General features: G+C 53.5%; 4 protein-coding genes across 4 annotated transcripts; 1 reads left to right on the top strand and 3 right to left on the bottom strand.

Moving 5' to 3' along the window:
- Window positions 1-7,063: 7,063 nt before the first annotated feature.
- G647_06842 (ATP-dependent RNA helicase dbp2) lies at window positions 7,064-9,377 on the bottom strand (the record flags this gene model as incomplete). The annotated part of the gene is made up of 5 exons (XM_008731161.1): window positions 7,064-7,263; window positions 7,315-7,443; window positions 7,916-8,023; window positions 8,074-9,194; window positions 9,325-9,377. The coding sequence occupies 5 exons, from the start codon at window positions 9,375-9,377 to the stop codon at window positions 7,064-7,066; spliced, it is 1,611 nt and encodes a 536-aa protein (XP_008729383.1).
- Window positions 9,378-9,780: 403 nt separating this feature from the next.
- G647_06841 (uncharacterized protein) lies at window positions 9,781-11,553 on the bottom strand (the record flags this gene model as incomplete). Its single annotated transcript, XM_008731160.1, has 1 exon — window positions 9,781-11,553. One exon carries the CDS (start codon window positions 11,551-11,553, stop codon window positions 9,781-9,783), a length of 1,773 nt encoding a protein of 590 aa, XP_008729382.1.
- A 71-nt stretch (window positions 11,554-11,624) lies between these two features.
- Window positions 11,625-12,167, bottom strand: G647_06840 (uncharacterized protein; the record flags this gene model as incomplete). Its single annotated transcript, XM_008731159.1, has 2 exons — window positions 11,625-11,777; window positions 12,132-12,167. The coding sequence occupies 2 exons, from the start codon at window positions 12,165-12,167 to the stop codon at window positions 11,625-11,627; spliced, it is 189 nt and encodes a 62-aa protein (XP_008729381.1).
- Window positions 12,168-13,754: 1,587 nt separating this feature from the next.
- Window positions 13,755-15,617, top strand: G647_06839 (uncharacterized protein; the record flags this gene model as incomplete). The annotated part of the gene is made up of 1 exon (XM_008731158.1): window positions 13,755-15,617. One exon carries the CDS (start codon window positions 13,755-13,757, stop codon window positions 15,615-15,617), a length of 1,863 nt encoding a protein of 620 aa, XP_008729380.1.
- Between the last annotated feature and the right edge of the window lie 123 nt (window positions 15,618-15,740).

Genomic DNA, 15,740 nt, shown 5'->3' with positions numbered 1-15,740 from the left:
GCCGCCCCCGAAATTGTCAATTGCTCAATCAGAATCCTCGGAATGGATGTTTTTCCTTCTTTCTCACTGCTGCTGTCCCTTAACGCGTGACATAGGCAGCGTTACGGATAAGACAGGTAGTGGCGAGGATGTGCAGCGTCAACGTGGACAAGAGTCAGGAGGTGGATCTGAGTTTGGGGTGAGGTAAGAGGTTAGATGTGGTTGAGTGGTCGAAGGGTTCGACGATGGCTGCTGAGTGGCTTCTTCTGCGCCAGCACGCTTGAGGTTGGATCGAGCTCCAAGAGAGGGCGGCGAGACTGCGCTGCGTCTGTGCTGTTGACTGGCGGACTGCACCAAAGCAGAAGAAGAAATGAGAAGCGACCAGAGCGCCGGGTGCCGTAGCAGTTCCGCTTTCGGGGGGCAGTTGCCAGCAGGTGAACTGTGTGCGTTCGCACTCCGCGGTCACACTGTGGTCTCTGCTGCTGGTTGAATAATGATGCAGCGCAGACCGGGTGTGGAAGGGTTTGGCACCCGCGCTGATTGGGCCTACGACTGGACGCAGACCAGGAGAATGCAGATGGCTGGTCGGCGACCGGGGACGTTTCCTGAGGTGACGGTCAAAGAAAGTTCCCGGTGGAGTAGCAGGACGGAGGAAGGCGGACCAGGATAGGTTGTGGTTCGACGATGCAAAGGGTCGAAGGATGGGGTCGATGATGTGGTTGAGTGGGGAGCAGTGAATCAAGCTAGCAAGAATGAATGAGATTGCAATTGGAGAAGAATCTTGATCACTGGTTATTTGGGGCAGGAGAGGGTACGGAGCGACGTGAGTTCTGGATCCGGTTTTGCAACAGTAGCCGACGAACCGAGGGACAGGGAAGAGGCAGGACGCTCGCAGCTGCTGCGCGACGAGCGAGGAGCGACAGAGCAGGGAGCCCGCAGTTTGGGAGCGGAGCGCAGAAGAAGCCTGGAAACACAGGCGCAAATTATTTTGGGCGATCCATCACAATGATTTCACCTCGGACTCGCTTCAGTACGGAGTACTCGTACTCAGTCCTGGATTGATGCTCGGGCCAGCAGGATTCGGGCCCCGTCCCCCACTGCTGGATGTCACGGGGGCTGACTCTTCATGAGAACTGACTTCGTCGTACCCATCGAGCAGGAACGAAGAAGGGCATCGAGGGGGCCATGTCGCGTTTCGATATCGAACTGAACGGTGAGGTGATGAGTCGGTAATGGTCCGCACCCCTTCTGCAGGGTTACACCGTGGGCTAGACATTTGTGGGCTAGTAAGGGCTTGGCTATCAATACATCCCCACGCGTCTAGCTGTCTTCCAGCGGCGGTACCAGTGGGAGTCGACGTCGAAGAGCCTGCCCTTTGCAGCTGTGATGTCGTCCTGGTTGCAAAAGGTTTTCGCCTCTTTCTTGCCCGAAACACCAATCATACCCGCCGGGGGCGACAGTTTTGTTGCTCATTCCTCCGGGCCCGTTCCTCCAATCCAGCGCCGTCGGTGTGATCTCTCATTCGCTGGCTCGCCTGGTGTCCACTCCGCACCTTGACCGAGTCTCTTCCTCCTGCACCGCCAAATGGTGTTACAGAACCCTGTGATTGCTGCCCAGCATGCTCCCCCTTGCTCCAGGCCATGTGCCCTCACACCACTTCGCCTGCAGAAGGTCTTTATCAGACGCACACCTTAACGAGGGCCCATCCACAGTGGAAATCCCGAAAGCAAAAGAGACAGTTCCCACATTGATTAAGTCATATGCTGCAATGCTCTCCACCATCTCTACGTTTTTCCCAGCCCTAGGCCTGACTCACAGTGGCGGAACAGCCGTCGGAGCCTCTTGTCATGGATGGGTTGCTGCCACGTTGGCTCGTGTTTTCTCGGAAACACAAATTCCGAAGGCAAAATCTCGCATTCCTTGTCGAAGCTCAAGCTTCGATCTCGGGGCCCAACGACCATCGACCGAAGCTAGCATTTTACCCTCGAGCTTTCACTTCCCCAGGATGCCTAAAGAAGTCTCCATCGCTTCACCAATCGGGCATTCGGACCCTGCTACTTCAACAGTCTAGCGCACCAGATCTGATCAGGTTTCGGGGCTCGTTCGAATGGGTGGCCAAATGTCGACACTATTGTACTGGGTAAGTACTTATTGCAACTCCGTTGACCTCTACTGGGGTGCCCAGTGACTCTCGACGTTCCACATGATCCGTAGCTGTAGAGCGATGACTTTTTGGTATGTGCGGTCTCTGGATCTCGTGGATTTCACATTTACTGCAGCGAAACCGAACCACAGAGTAATGCTCCAATACAGTTAGCCACCGATGGCTTCGGAGGGTCAAGCACTTGCTCCAAGTGCTCCATGTGCTCCATGTGCAACCTTCGCTTCTTGCGTAATTTCCAACAGCGTCTCTGGGAGCGTCGCCGAGCAGAATAGCACCCCACTTTCATCGGTGATGAAGAGCACACTGAGGGTGAACCCACTGGCACACTTTCCGAGTAACATGAACCAACCTATGACCAATATCCGCCCGTCAAGTTGAGATGCATGTCAGCGTCAGAGCACGACATTGCCTCTCACACGATACATGAACATGATCACTTCCGCCACCCTGGCTGGATGTCAGTCACCAGAGTGCAAAAGGTTCCCGGACCATAGTGGCCTCCGTGCCAATAGCAGCCAAATAGTGGTCAGCTACAGTCATCCGTCGCTCAAAGTCCTTTTCACACCCGTCAGTGGACTCACCGCTAAGCCTGCACTGCAGGCTCTCCATTCTCAGGAGGAATATTCCCACTACTGGCGCGCCGTCCATCTTGCGGATCGACACCGCGAGACCCGGCCACTGAACAATTAGTTACGCTATGATATGACGAGGCTGAGAGCTCTGGCTCTCATATCCCTCGGAGCCCCATCTTGCAGGCTTGGTTTGCATGGCCTAGACGGGCTTGTTGTGTTGATCTTAGTTAGTTACTCCGTACTTTAGGCGTCTTTCCGGACGAGCGCAGCGCCCTACACGGTAGACGTTTAATCAAAAGATACTTTGAACTACGTCCACCAAGAATCCCGCAGAGCGCCCGACAACGCCAGGTCTCAGGACCCAGATCTCTGGGCCATGTCACCAACTCCCGAGCTTCAGATGTGGAGCCAAGGAGGTGCCAAAGGAGCATGTTGACGCATCGTCCAGCCGTGGTTGCAGTCGAGCTGCAGTCGAGTTGGAGCCCCCCTCCCCATGCAGGTGAGAAAGCTAACTTCTTTATGCTTTCTAAACGCTGCTAGCGGGCCCCGAGTATGCCGAGGGCTCGGGTACGTGTGCTGTCGTTGGGGTTGAACGTTTGGTCAGGGGGGGTTGCAGAACGCGGCCTCAAGCCCGCTCCATACGCCTAAGTCCATGTGCTCTGCAGATTTGACAGCTGCGGGTTTGCTGCACTCTCCCTGCATGGCACCGTAACGACATGGCTGGTGCAGGACGGAGTACATCTTGTGGGAGTGCATAAATCAATCATAAGCGGTGGTCTGGCAAGCCCATCATTGGCTCGTGGACTTGTGTTGACCTGTCGAGGACGAGCGTTGAATCAGGAAAGACGGGCTTCGTGAAACTACGAGGAGCGTCACCATCATACTCCCGACGTGCCCCAAAAGGCAGTTGCGTGTGTTTTCGTAGAGCCGTTCTGTCAAGCTAGTGGACCTGCTCAACCATGGTGCCGGGACCTCTTGGAGCGACTAAGACCTGGATTTCGGAAAAGCTTGAGCCGCACATCAACGGTATTGGGAGGGGGAGGATACTTTTCTGTCGACGTCGGTCGCACACTGTCAAACGATTAACGGCTCTGACACGGAACACAACCATGGCCGCCGTCAAGCTCGCCCATCTGCTGCAAGACTGCAGCGATACTCCGAACATGTCCTTGGCGGAACCCCCCCCCCCCTGCCCTGCCTGCATCTTAGAAGCTCCAAGGACCAAGTATCCAGTACTCGTAACCATCCCCGGGACACCAGGGCGCCGGGGGACTCTCGGGACCGCCCAAGTTCGAACACCAGCGCCCCTGTGCGCGCGGGAAACGCCGTGCATTTCCCACCGCATTCATTGTCTGCAAACCTAGGGGCCAGACTGAGGACACTTCGTAACCCTACGGACTACCTCGTACTGTGTACTCAATACTCCCCCGTGCAACTTGGCGACTTCCCGATAGTGGCAGATTAAAACTGCCCGTTGATCAGATGGTGCAATGATGCTGGCGCCCACACTCGACTGGCCAACCTCCGGGAACTGTAAACATAACTGCTTTGGCCACCACGGAGTGTGCATCATCGACATCAGCAGTGACTTTCGGGTCGCTTGTAAACTTCCTGTGAGTGTGTGCTCGCAAGCGACCCTGACGGACGCAGCAACCCAGCTCTTGGGAGAGTTTCACGCATGGGATGAATGCGGCAGTCGGCCTTCCAGGTTCGGACGGACTCGGTGCAAGCCAAGGCGTCACTCTTTTCCGGATTTCAGCGAACATCATGCAGGAAACTAAGTACTGAGTACGAGGTATCAATCATTCTCCCGTTAAGGTTCCAATGCTGGGCTGAGGACGCGCCAACTGTCAATACAGTTCACTGCTCGTCTCTCAGGGTCCACCTGTAGGCTTCGATTCCAGCATTCCTCTATGGTCGAACCGCAAGCCGAGGGGCCCTCGAGTTCCTCCTCGGAAAGAAAATCTTGATCGTCCAGGGTGGAATTTCGCTGAGCTGGGATACATTTGAGGCCGTGACAATATGTGATTCCCTCATCACCATGTCGAGCTGACCGATGCAAGAGGCCACCACCATGGATGATAGAGTTGGTGTCGCCTCTCGAGGATTGTTCCTCCATAACCGCCACTTGATACTACACTATCAGTTTTTAACATTTATTGCGACCACCACTTGTGTTTCCATCGCCCTGCTGTTTAAAAACAGCCTTGCCTCCGGGATTTCCCGCCTTGTTGACAAGAACAGAGGCGCGCGCACCCAACGGCCAATCTCTTGAATTCCTTGGCTGCAGCCAGACTTGTCAATCTTAAACCTACACACGGATAACACGGAAGGACAAGTTGCAAGCAGACCACGTGTCACGGTATGTATGTATGTATCCCGACGCGTGCCAGAGTTTTCCTTTCCCAAACACATGATTGCCAGGCAGTTACGGAGTACGAGGTAGAGAGTCCCCGGTACTGATTAGCGGCTTTCACGTTCAAGGCTTTATCCAATGGCTGTCTCTGCTCAAGAGCCGGGACAAAAATCCCAGCTATCGCTTAGGATGGATTCAGTCGCGTGCTCAGGCACCCTTTGCGGCAGGCAGACAGACAGGCAGGACAAATGTGGTGACTCTGATTGCACGGTGTTCATCCTAGAAGCGTGCTTCGTATCAAGGGGAAGATGCAGATGACGAGACTACGTGGTGTGACAGCGAGATACTGTAGCCGCGACATGATCTCGATGACACGACGCTCCTTGCAGTTCTATGGCTCTTGCTCTTGTTCTTGTTCTTGTTTTTGCACACTGAACACTGAACACAATCAGAGAGCTACCTCGGGAATGTTCAGCTTGTCCAAACAGGAAATGAGAGACACGAGACTACTTTCCTTCAGTGGCACACCCGGCACAGTCGTGAACTCCAGACTCCAGTCTCACACTCGGAGTCAAGCCCGTGCCCGCGCAAGTCATAATCCCTCTTATCTACCACGGTGTATCACCGCTTGAGCGTACTGTATGTGTATACGAACCCATGCGGCCCAAGATCAAAATATCCCCTTTCTTCACTTGCTCCTCTGACAGAGGTACCCTACCCAGCCAGTGACGAGAGTTTCTTTGACAGACAGACAGAGTGTACCCTGCCTCTGCAAGTACCTGAATAGACTGGCTGTGATATTGAAGATTGATGGTGAAGTAACTTCCAGATGGAAGAGACTTCACCATAAGAACTATCTCACTGTGTTTGCTAATGCTACGATTCAGCAAACAACAAAGAAAGAGGTGTGCACTGATGCCCTTTGTTCAACTCAAGTCCCAGTAGCACTATTACTCTATCCAGGACGCAAGTCTGCCAAAGTCCGCATACCTGGCACCCTGGACGTTGGCCGCGTATTGCATGTGCAGTGTACATAAGTCGGCCTCTCACCAATCGCCACCCTTTTCCAGCCTGACAATGGGACGACCTAAGCCTCTCGACGGTGCTGTCAAGGACCAACGCGGCGTCGCCATGCGTGCTTGTACGTTAACACGCCCTCCAGCGCATTGCCCCCATCTCTGACTCTGGCGTTTACATCCAGCAGGATAGACGAAGGCCCCTTGCTGCTTATTAGATCCTGGTTCACAAATCGAGTCGCGTACGGTCGTCAAGGTCAAAGCCGAGAACGTTGCTATTCGCGAACAGAATCACCACCTCGCTCGAGCTAATGAAGTCTTGTGTTGCGGACGTCAAATGACTCCTTTTGACCGTCGTCCTACTGTGAATCACGAGAAGCGTCGACTAAGGCGATCTTGCGACAGTACTTGGTCTACAGACAAACCAAGCCAGTCTCGTTGTTGGCTGAAATCAAATCATACAAATGTCATTGAAAAGCGGTGACTGTTCATGGCAGGTGCGTGGTTGATTTGTTACACGGAAGCTATGTAGCAAGTAATCTTCGTCTATTGTCCTGGGTCACACTAATGAACACAATACCTGCACGCCTTGCGCTGGCCTGATTGTCGATATCAGCCGTCTTCTGATAAAGGCCATGAAGGCATCTCTTCTCTCGTCACGCAAAGCCAGCTCTATCAACTCTGTGTTCTTCAAGAGATGCTGAACTCTTCACACATCTTGCATACCTGTGGGAATACCAGGAATGCTTAACACTGCCCAAAGGAAAATAAAGTCGTGTCCAGCCCACAAAGACTCCAGTCTATCTTTTCCGCCCTATGCCCTCGAACGCCTAAGCCAATGATGAAATGCCGCTCCAAAGGTCTATACGTGTCACCGTGACCATAAGGAAATAAGTGTGGCAAGACTTGCGAAGTGAACACACGATTCAACGACCCGCTCCGTCCGTCTTCTTTCGAAGGCATCGAGTCGATCGCACTACCATCTGGACCGGCCAAGAGGAGCAGCGTTGGAAGCAGTGAAGCCACCACGACCACCGCCACGGTGACCGCCGCGACCACCGTATCCTCGGCCGCCGCCACCGCCGCCACCGTAGCGGGCCATCTCTGCGAGACGCGGGTCAATGTTCTGCTTCGAATCTTGCAAGATAGAGATGAGGTCACGGGCTTGTTTGGCATCTGCGTCATATTAGCAAAGTTTATTCTTACCGGGAAAGTGGTGAGACTTACTCTCTGTTGTAAAGAGTGTGATGGCTGTGCCTTTCCTCCCAGCACGAGCAGTTCTGCCAATACGATGAACATAGTCCTCAGAATTGTTGGGATAGTCGTAGTTGAAGACATGAGTAATATCTCGGACATCTTGAGTGTATAGGTTAGCAACTTAGCCAATGGAAGTCTTACGGAGCGTCGGGGACCATATGAGGTCGTGTGAGCGGAGGCGCATGTCACTCTCTCTCTGTGGCTCGGAACATCATCCCTTGGTGGCCAATGTCCATGTCCGGAAAATCGGCAATGGTCTACGGTCCTTGGAGAATAGAGATCCTGGATTTGCAGCTTGGTGTGGTCGGAATAAATGTCTCACAACCTACTCGTGTCGGACGAAGCAGATGTGAGAGTCAATAAGCTGAGTGCTGGCAAACTGCAGAGGTATCCAGGAGGTCTAGAAGAAGGACCGAGAAGAACACAAAAGCCTGGACAACGTTACGCAGGGCAGTAGCGTAACAAGCGAAAAGAGAGCGCGCACCATATGCCACACGACAGCAATGGTAAGAAATACAGAAGAAGATAGACAGAGATGAGAAGGGGGGGAGGGGTTGTTGTCTGTTCATACCGATACCACGTGACGCAACGTCCGTAGCAACCATGATTGGGCTCTTGCCGGTCTTGAATTCATTGAGAACCCAATCACGTTCGTTCTGTTGCTTGTCACCATGAATGGCTATATATCTGTCAGTCTCGAACCTGTGATGAGGGAGCAGGTGAACTTACAAAGTGCGGGCCACCCATCTTGTCGTAGGAACCGGGTGATGTCGTCAGCGACACGCTTAGTACCTGTGAAGATGAGGATCTTGTTGTTGCGATCTTCCATAACCTGCTCGAGGTGTTTGATCATGCGGTCTCTCTTTTCGAATTCGGACACAACTTCGACGATCTGGGTAATTCGGTGGTTTGCAGACAAGTCCATCGAGCCAATGTTGACCTGAATGAAGTCGTTCAGATAATCGGAAGCCAGCTGGCGGACTTCCTTGGGCCATGTGGCCGACCACATGCAGGTCTGTCGGTCAGGACGAATTTGGCCAATGATCTTGCGGATTTGAGGCTCGAATCCCATGTCCAGCATGCGGTCGGCTTCATCGAGAACGAGGTATGTCACACGGCGAAGATTGGTCTTGCCAGATTCAAGCATGTCAATAAGACGACCAGGAGTAGCGATGCAAACTTCGACCCCCCGAGAGAGGTCGCGGATCTGACCACCCTTGGGAACGCCACCATAGACACAAGTGTTTCGGATGCGGGAGGATTTGCCAAACTTGGTGATTTCTTGTTGAATTTGCACGGCAAGTTCTCGGGTTGGAGCAAGCACAAGGACGATGGGGCCGTCTCCTGGAGCGAGAAGGGGTTGAGCGTTGATGTGAACAATGGCTGGCAAGCAGTAGGTGAGGGTCTTGCCAGACCCAGTCTCCGCAATACCAACCACGTCGCGACCAGAAAGAGCCATAGGCCAGCCCTGAGACTGGATGGCGGTCGGTTTCGCAAAGCCTTGAGCCTTCACCTCGGACATAACATAACTGGGGAATCCAGCCTCATCGAAAGTCTCGACTGGGCGGGGGACATTGCGGCCCTGGATTGAGATCTCGTTCTTTCTGCGGAATTCGTCGACGTCGCGTTGTGGTCTGGCAGTGACAGCAGGATCTTCGTGGTAGAATGATTTCTCAAATTTTGGCAAAGCGGCAAGATCCCAACTCTGCTCTTTCAAGCCTGCGCCCAGGTTGGACATCTTATCGCCACCACCGCCGCCATATCCGTTCGAGCCGCCGTAGCCACCAGAGTAGCCATTAGAATAGCCGTTGGAGTAGCCGTTGGAGTGTCCGTGGCTGCCGCCGCCGTATCTAATCAACAGTTAGTCAGAACTGGACAAGTGGTGGGTGAGAAACTCTGCGTCGGATGTCGAGCGCACTGAAGGAAGTGCCGCTCAAAACATGGCAGAGTCCAAATCTCGTCGAGATCGATTACACGTACCCATTGGAATAACCGCCGTCTCTTGACGAACCGTAGCCACCGCCGTAAGACATGGTGGGCGCTGAGATTGGGAGGATGGTGAGCCTGATTGAGGGGACCAGGTCTGTTCTCGATCTGAGAGAATTCAGGAGTGTGAGAGGAAATTAATGTGGTCAGGCGTGGTACAAGGGTAGAAAGGAATGAAGAGATGAAGATTGTTGGAGGAAGATGGGGCGGTAAGGGTTGAAATTTTAAAGCGAGTCAAGTAAGGCGAGAATGAGTGAAAAGTGAGATTGGAAGGCGGGAGCGTGAGAAGCCACAATGGCCCGCCGTATGACTGGTCCACCAGACGCTAGCGCAGCACGTGAGCTGTCACGTGTAAATAATCCAAGCTTGGCGTTCAGAATTTGCCACCGAGCATGGTGACGCTTAAAAAGCCTGCTTCCACCACTAGCCATTGATGCTCATCGAACGCTGTCAGTAATGAGTTCCTACACCCATGCCTCCCATGGACCAGAGGTCTGTGATGTCAAAATCAAACAGAGTCTCGGAAAATGCACTAAATGGATCTGTCGTCGTTACAAACGGATCCAACTCTGGTAAGGCCGGAGTAGGTTGTCCACTCATTCCAACCAAGGTGTTCGCTGTGCTCATTGTGGCGTCTTCCACACCCTTGGCGCCTTCCAGCGGAGCAATCTGCTGCGAGACCATATAGTCGTGCAGCTTGGCCACCCGGTCAGCAGTCTCTTGGGCGGATTTATCAGCGGGCTCGGAACGCAGCAGACCGAGGGCGCTGGCGGCAAGCCAGTATGAGTGAAACCCCTGGCCGAGACTGCGTATGCGGTCTTCCATCAGGTTGACGCTGTCTTCAACTAGTCGTACTGCGGTGCTTCGGTCCTGCATGAGGTCTTCCTTCGAGTTGACGGGGACAACAATATCATGGCAAGTTGTCAGGCAAGCTCGAAATAAACCGTCTCGAAGATTGCACATGATCATCCCACTACTGGGCCGCATGTCAGTAAATATCTTCATGGTGACCAACGCGGCATTCCGCCGAGCGACGCGCGAGTAGAAGTGTTTGGCCTGGGTGTCTGCCTGCGTTGCAAATGGTTGGTGGATGAGCAGGAGAAACTCATAGAGCAACAGCTCCGACAGATCTTTCGATATGGGGTTTGCCGCACTCTCATTCCATTCAGGAAGGGTATCGAGGATCTGTCGAATCCTCTGGTCAAGCTCAACGGCCGTGTCTTTCTCTAGCGAAACGCGTATGCTGTTTATCGTCGATATGATCTCCAGTCGAAGAGGTATGTGTTGCTGAGCCAAGCAGAGAAATGAGGTCCGGGTAAATTCTGTTATTGGCCTGGCAGGAGGCATCTTTTCGGTATTTTCGTCAAAGTCTTCATCATGAAGATTGAGAGGTGGGAGCGTGTCCCAGTCAAACGGACCAATGCTGGCGCCCATGCCTCGATCGAGGCTGTTTTGGAGGTCGAGTTCCAAGATTGTGAACCACAGCCGCCGGCGCATCTCTTGGTCGAATACTGAGATTTTGTTGCTAAGGAAGGCGGGCTCGCGGTGCAGACCTGATGACATGGCCTCACGCAACAGTTGCCCAGACACGGTCCATTCCCGTTTTATTTTTACACAGTTCAACTTCTTAGCAATGACAAGCAGCACTCGCACTTGGAAAACCTCCAGCGTCATATGTTTCTGGCTCTGGAGATCGAGCCAGCCCTCACACACCTCGATCCACTTCACAGCTGTGTCACGGCCCACACTGCTTCGACCCTTGAACCCCGAAGGACCGCCTGCCACCGCGCAATTGACGCTGGCGCACACTAGTAGCAATTGGACCAAAAACACCGAGGAGTCTCTGTTGAGAGATGCGGCCCAGAGTTCTTTGTACTTCCGGAAGAATGTGGGGGCATGCAGGACGCGGTACGTTGTTTCCAACGTCTCGAAGTAATCCTGCACAAGAGCGTCTGCTCGAGTCTGTTCCGGAAGCATGACTATCAGGGTGTCGAAGTCTGGCAGTATCAGGTTGGGATTGAGCTCCTTACGTTGGTGTTTCCAAATATTTTTATTCTTTTCGAGCGTCGGCAGCCGGTTTAGGATGTCCTTCACGAAGCGAGATAGCTCCTCAAACTGGAGTAATATGCTTGCTCCGTGGCTGGGACCGAAGTACTGCGTCTTGAAACTCTTCCCACGCAATAATGCTCGTTCACTTTCCGGTAGGTCGTTCTTGTCCGACATCGCCCCAGGACCGGCAGGATGACCCAACCCCAGGTGTCGTTCCGAGGATAAGGGCCGGGAACCCGCTGCTCTCACGTAGGTCTCCAGCTCGCCGACTCGATTCTGAAGGTCTCGCAACGGTTTCGCTTGGGTTCGAGTCTGTGTAAGGGTGGCGTTCTGGCTATCTGCATGAGCACGTGCATTTTCGTGTTCTTTTGCACGAGCGTGCCATATATTGGCGTCTTCTATTGTGCTCAGCAAGTTAGCCTCTGCTCAAAATCTGTAGGAGCCCAGCAACCGGCTTAGCCGTTCAGCCGCTGTACGATAAAGCTCCGTGTGGCGCCCGTAATACCTCTTGATCCCGAGCCAACGCGAGTGCCTTGCGGAGTCCTGGCAACTTTGGCCTGGACCCAATACCCACGACCTCAGGCCCGGCAACGACACCATCTCCGACGTATCGCTGGTGCGCGCTGATTAGGAGAGATATATGGTCGATGTAACCACGAGTATAGATCATTGGCGGGAAGTTCTTGACTATTGCCATGGCACCGGATCCTTCGGTCGAATACTTGAGAAATAAAACAGGAGGAACTACTAACCAGTCCATGACGAAGCGGAACCTTCTCGGCGCACATGCGGACCCTCCTCAGACGGTGTCGGGAGGGTACTGTCCTGCTTCGTATATGAAACGTAGTCGCAGCTTATACTCCCTTTCTGGCAACGAACGCAGGTGGGAAATGTCCGATCGCATTTCTGAAAACGTCAGTATGAGGTTGAGTGTTTAGAATGAAGAGCAGTGATCCTTTCGGGCACAGTGTTTGATCTTGAAGTGGGCTCACTTACTACTTTCCGGCGACGGCAGGCGACACAAGAGAGCGCGAGACGCCGGCGCTTTGGACCCATTGCTTTGTGACCGAGCTCTATGACCGAGCCAGGCTGCCCGAGACAACGAAGCTGGTCCTGTTGCCGCAATTGCGTGCAGATTCCGCTTTTCTATTGGCCAGGCCTTGACGAGAGTCTATGCGGAAAGCAGGAATGGCAGAGTAGACAAAAATTGGTTGCAATCGAGCTGAGATGAGAATGCTTCGGATCTACTGGGTAGAAGTCGCGAGAGAAAAGAGACGAACGCCAGAAGCCTGAGAGAGCCGCGTCTCAGTCGAGGCATGCAACGCCGGTGCTGTACCTCTCAGTGCCCGTAAGGACAGGCAGAAGCCATGCGGTTCGTTAAGACGTTAATACGCCTGCGTTCCTGGACCCTGGGGCAACCTACGTTTCTAGGTGGGTGCGACTGGCGGTGGTTACGGCGGACGACGTGCGCATGCGCATGCGCACGCGTGAACTTCCGTTGATGGCCCGCCTGATTTCCTTCTCCTCCGCCATCGACGAGTACAAAGCACGGAGTACAGACCCACGATACCCCCTGTCGGTTACCCTGTCGCGCTGCACCTTATGACCGAGAGCGAGAGAATCCCGGCCGTTCTTATCCTCGACCGAGCGGTATCACCGAAGTCACCAAAAACAGACACCAGTTGTTCATTCTCTATCGTCATATCATTCTATTCTCCCTCTCCCGCCTCACCGACCTACCGTCCTTTCAAACCCGGTAACACTCCACATCATGTTGCCGATGACCTCGAGTGTGAGCTGGCTTGACGGGTAGAATTCCAGCTTCTCTCGCGTCGAATTGTCGTCTAGCTTGTCTGACTGTGTAACCCAAGTCAGCTTGTCTACCACCTGGCCAATCCTGTGGTCTCGAACGAGTGTCTCGAATGTCCACTACTGACCCTGCACATCTTCTAATGGCCCAGACACATATTGCCAGACCAACGAGAGTGCCAACAACGAAGAGGATGGTGAGACCGGCATTACCCATGTTGACGACACTTTGTTTTCAGAGCAGTCCGCTGCCGACGTCTTGATGTCTGGTGGAGGTTTGTATTGCCAACGTTGGCGACTAAATAGAGCTGAAGCATGCTACAGTCGAAATTTTGCGCTGCCTCCCTTGGGCTGAGCTCCTTGGCCACGTTTCTTTGCCTCAGGCAACCCAGCGTCATTGTTGTGGCCAAAGCAAAGAAAGGGCTTACCGAGACCAATGCCGATCTTGTTACAGGGCACGTACGACAAAGAAAGGAAGGGTTGCCGAGGTCAATGCGGGCTGGTTAACAAGGCGAGTGCGACAAAGGAGGGACATAAAATACATCGCATACAAAGGACGACTCTCCATGCAGCGCTGCATTGCCGACAATCCTCATTGTATCTCGGTCACATCGCTCCCTCGATTCCGGCTGCCGATTGGAACAGCCGCTGCCTCATGCCTTGGGATGATCAATGACCGCCTTTTTCTGTCACCCGAGGCATTGTTGTGGGCTGCCCAGTCGAAGCAGCTTAAATATCTAGCATGCACGGGTGCATTTTGGGAATTCTCCATCCTTCTAACACAACAGCAGCTGCACCGGAAAGTCTTCTTGATCGACCCAGACTCTGCTCTCACTGAGAACGACTCCCACCCGCGATCAAGCCTTCCGATGCCGCTTGAAGGGTCAACACCACCTATCTCTGAAGGCTGGAACTTCATCGAATCTCCAGCAATGTCACCTACTTCGAACAGCCCGTCACTGGATGACCTGTTCGAAGCAAACCGACTCAACCTGACCGTCAATCCGCTCGACATGTTCCGACCGACCGTGCGCGATATCGACACCTCGACATACAAACCAATCTTCCCCGACTGGGAACAGACCTTGTCACCAGTTCAAATCGACCCCAGCGTCCCGCGCGATTATACGGTCAATGCTTTCTTCAAGAGCCCGGCCGAGATTGGGCTGATCCGGGCCATTGAGCGCGGCCTAGAGCGCGGCGACGACTCTTTCTTATCTCCTACCGCGACCGCTTGCAGCCTTTCGGATTGGATTGAAGCAGATCCATTCGACGATGCCAATGCAGTTTCAACTGAGTCTCCTATCCCGAAACAAGAGCCTAACTGCAGCCCCGAGTCTGTATTCGACGCCGAGCCTGTCCTCCGGGAACTCAACACTTTTGATCCTGATTTCTTCTTTGAGGCACCATCCGACGTGGTTTCGCTTGACTCACCACTCGCCGACTCTCTTGTTGGAAATGGCAATGTCCACCCTTCACTAGATTCACGAGGCACCGAAGCATTCACTCCGCTCGGAAACCCCTTCCTCGATCCCCCCCCAACCTATCATTACCCACAGCAAATCTCAAGTCATCAGCAGTACCACTTTCCTTTGGTAAACACCCCGGCGTCTGTACACAACCTTGTTCAGCCGGAACTCACTGAGCTAGATTCTACACAAAATCCGGTGTCCCATTGTGACGGGACCGACGAGGACTTCTACGATCCGTTCCAGCCGACTTGGGATTTTGCAGAAAACCTCGGCGTCTCTATTTCTGAGGACGACTATCCAGGGTTGCGCGGCTACACAGACACTCCTCTGTCTCCTGGCACTAGTGCTGAGCAGTCCTGTGTTCAGGGAGCCAATGACTCTGGTCGGCCAGAGGGGGAGCGGCAAGAGGCCTGCCATCTTCGTCGGTCCCATCTTCTCTCAAGCCTTCCTAGATTGACTGTACCGCAGAGCGCACCCAAAACTTTTGTCCCGAGTCAACCGAGAAAACATCATCCACCACCACCACCCCCTCCTCGAGGATCTCGACCTTTAGCTCCTGGGCTTCCTTCATATCCCCCAGTCGTGAACCCTCGCCCCATCCTTCCACAGCACTTGCAGTCCGTCCCTCTTGCCAATCCCTGGCGCATTGGCTATCGAAACCCATGGTTCAATCGACCAGATGTATCATGGCATCAAGCCACCGATCCAAATACTGGGGATGTCGTGGGCTATTGTCTTCGTCAAGGACAAGCAGTGCCTTTAAATTTCGCACCAGCCGCTGTTCCTCATCCCGCAGTTCCAGTGCAGCCGCGCCCTTGGGCTCCGACTGGCAGGATCCTGCTTGCTGCGAAGCCAGCACTTCCGTCAGCGGTAAGAAGAGTGGCCGAGGATGAAGCTGACGGTCATCGCAGAAAAGTTGTTATCGTCCAGGGCGTCCCATACCAAAGAGTCGACTGAGCTCAGGTAAGTTTTCATAACGGACACCTTGAAGAAGACCAAAAACACCAAAAACACCGGGAAATTACACAAACACAACTAAAAAAGGGGCCTGGTAATCTAATTTACAGGTGCGTCAACACT

The sequence above is a fragment of the Cladophialophora carrionii genome (assembly GCF_000365165.1).
Source record: "Cladophialophora carrionii CBS 160.54 unplaced genomic scaffold supercont1.5, whole genome shotgun sequence".
Taxonomy (NCBI): Eukaryota; Fungi; Ascomycota; class Eurotiomycetes; order Chaetothyriales; family Herpotrichiellaceae; genus Cladophialophora; species Cladophialophora carrionii.
Note: the sequence above shows the minus strand (reverse complement) of the source record. Positions and strands in the feature narration are given on the sequence as shown.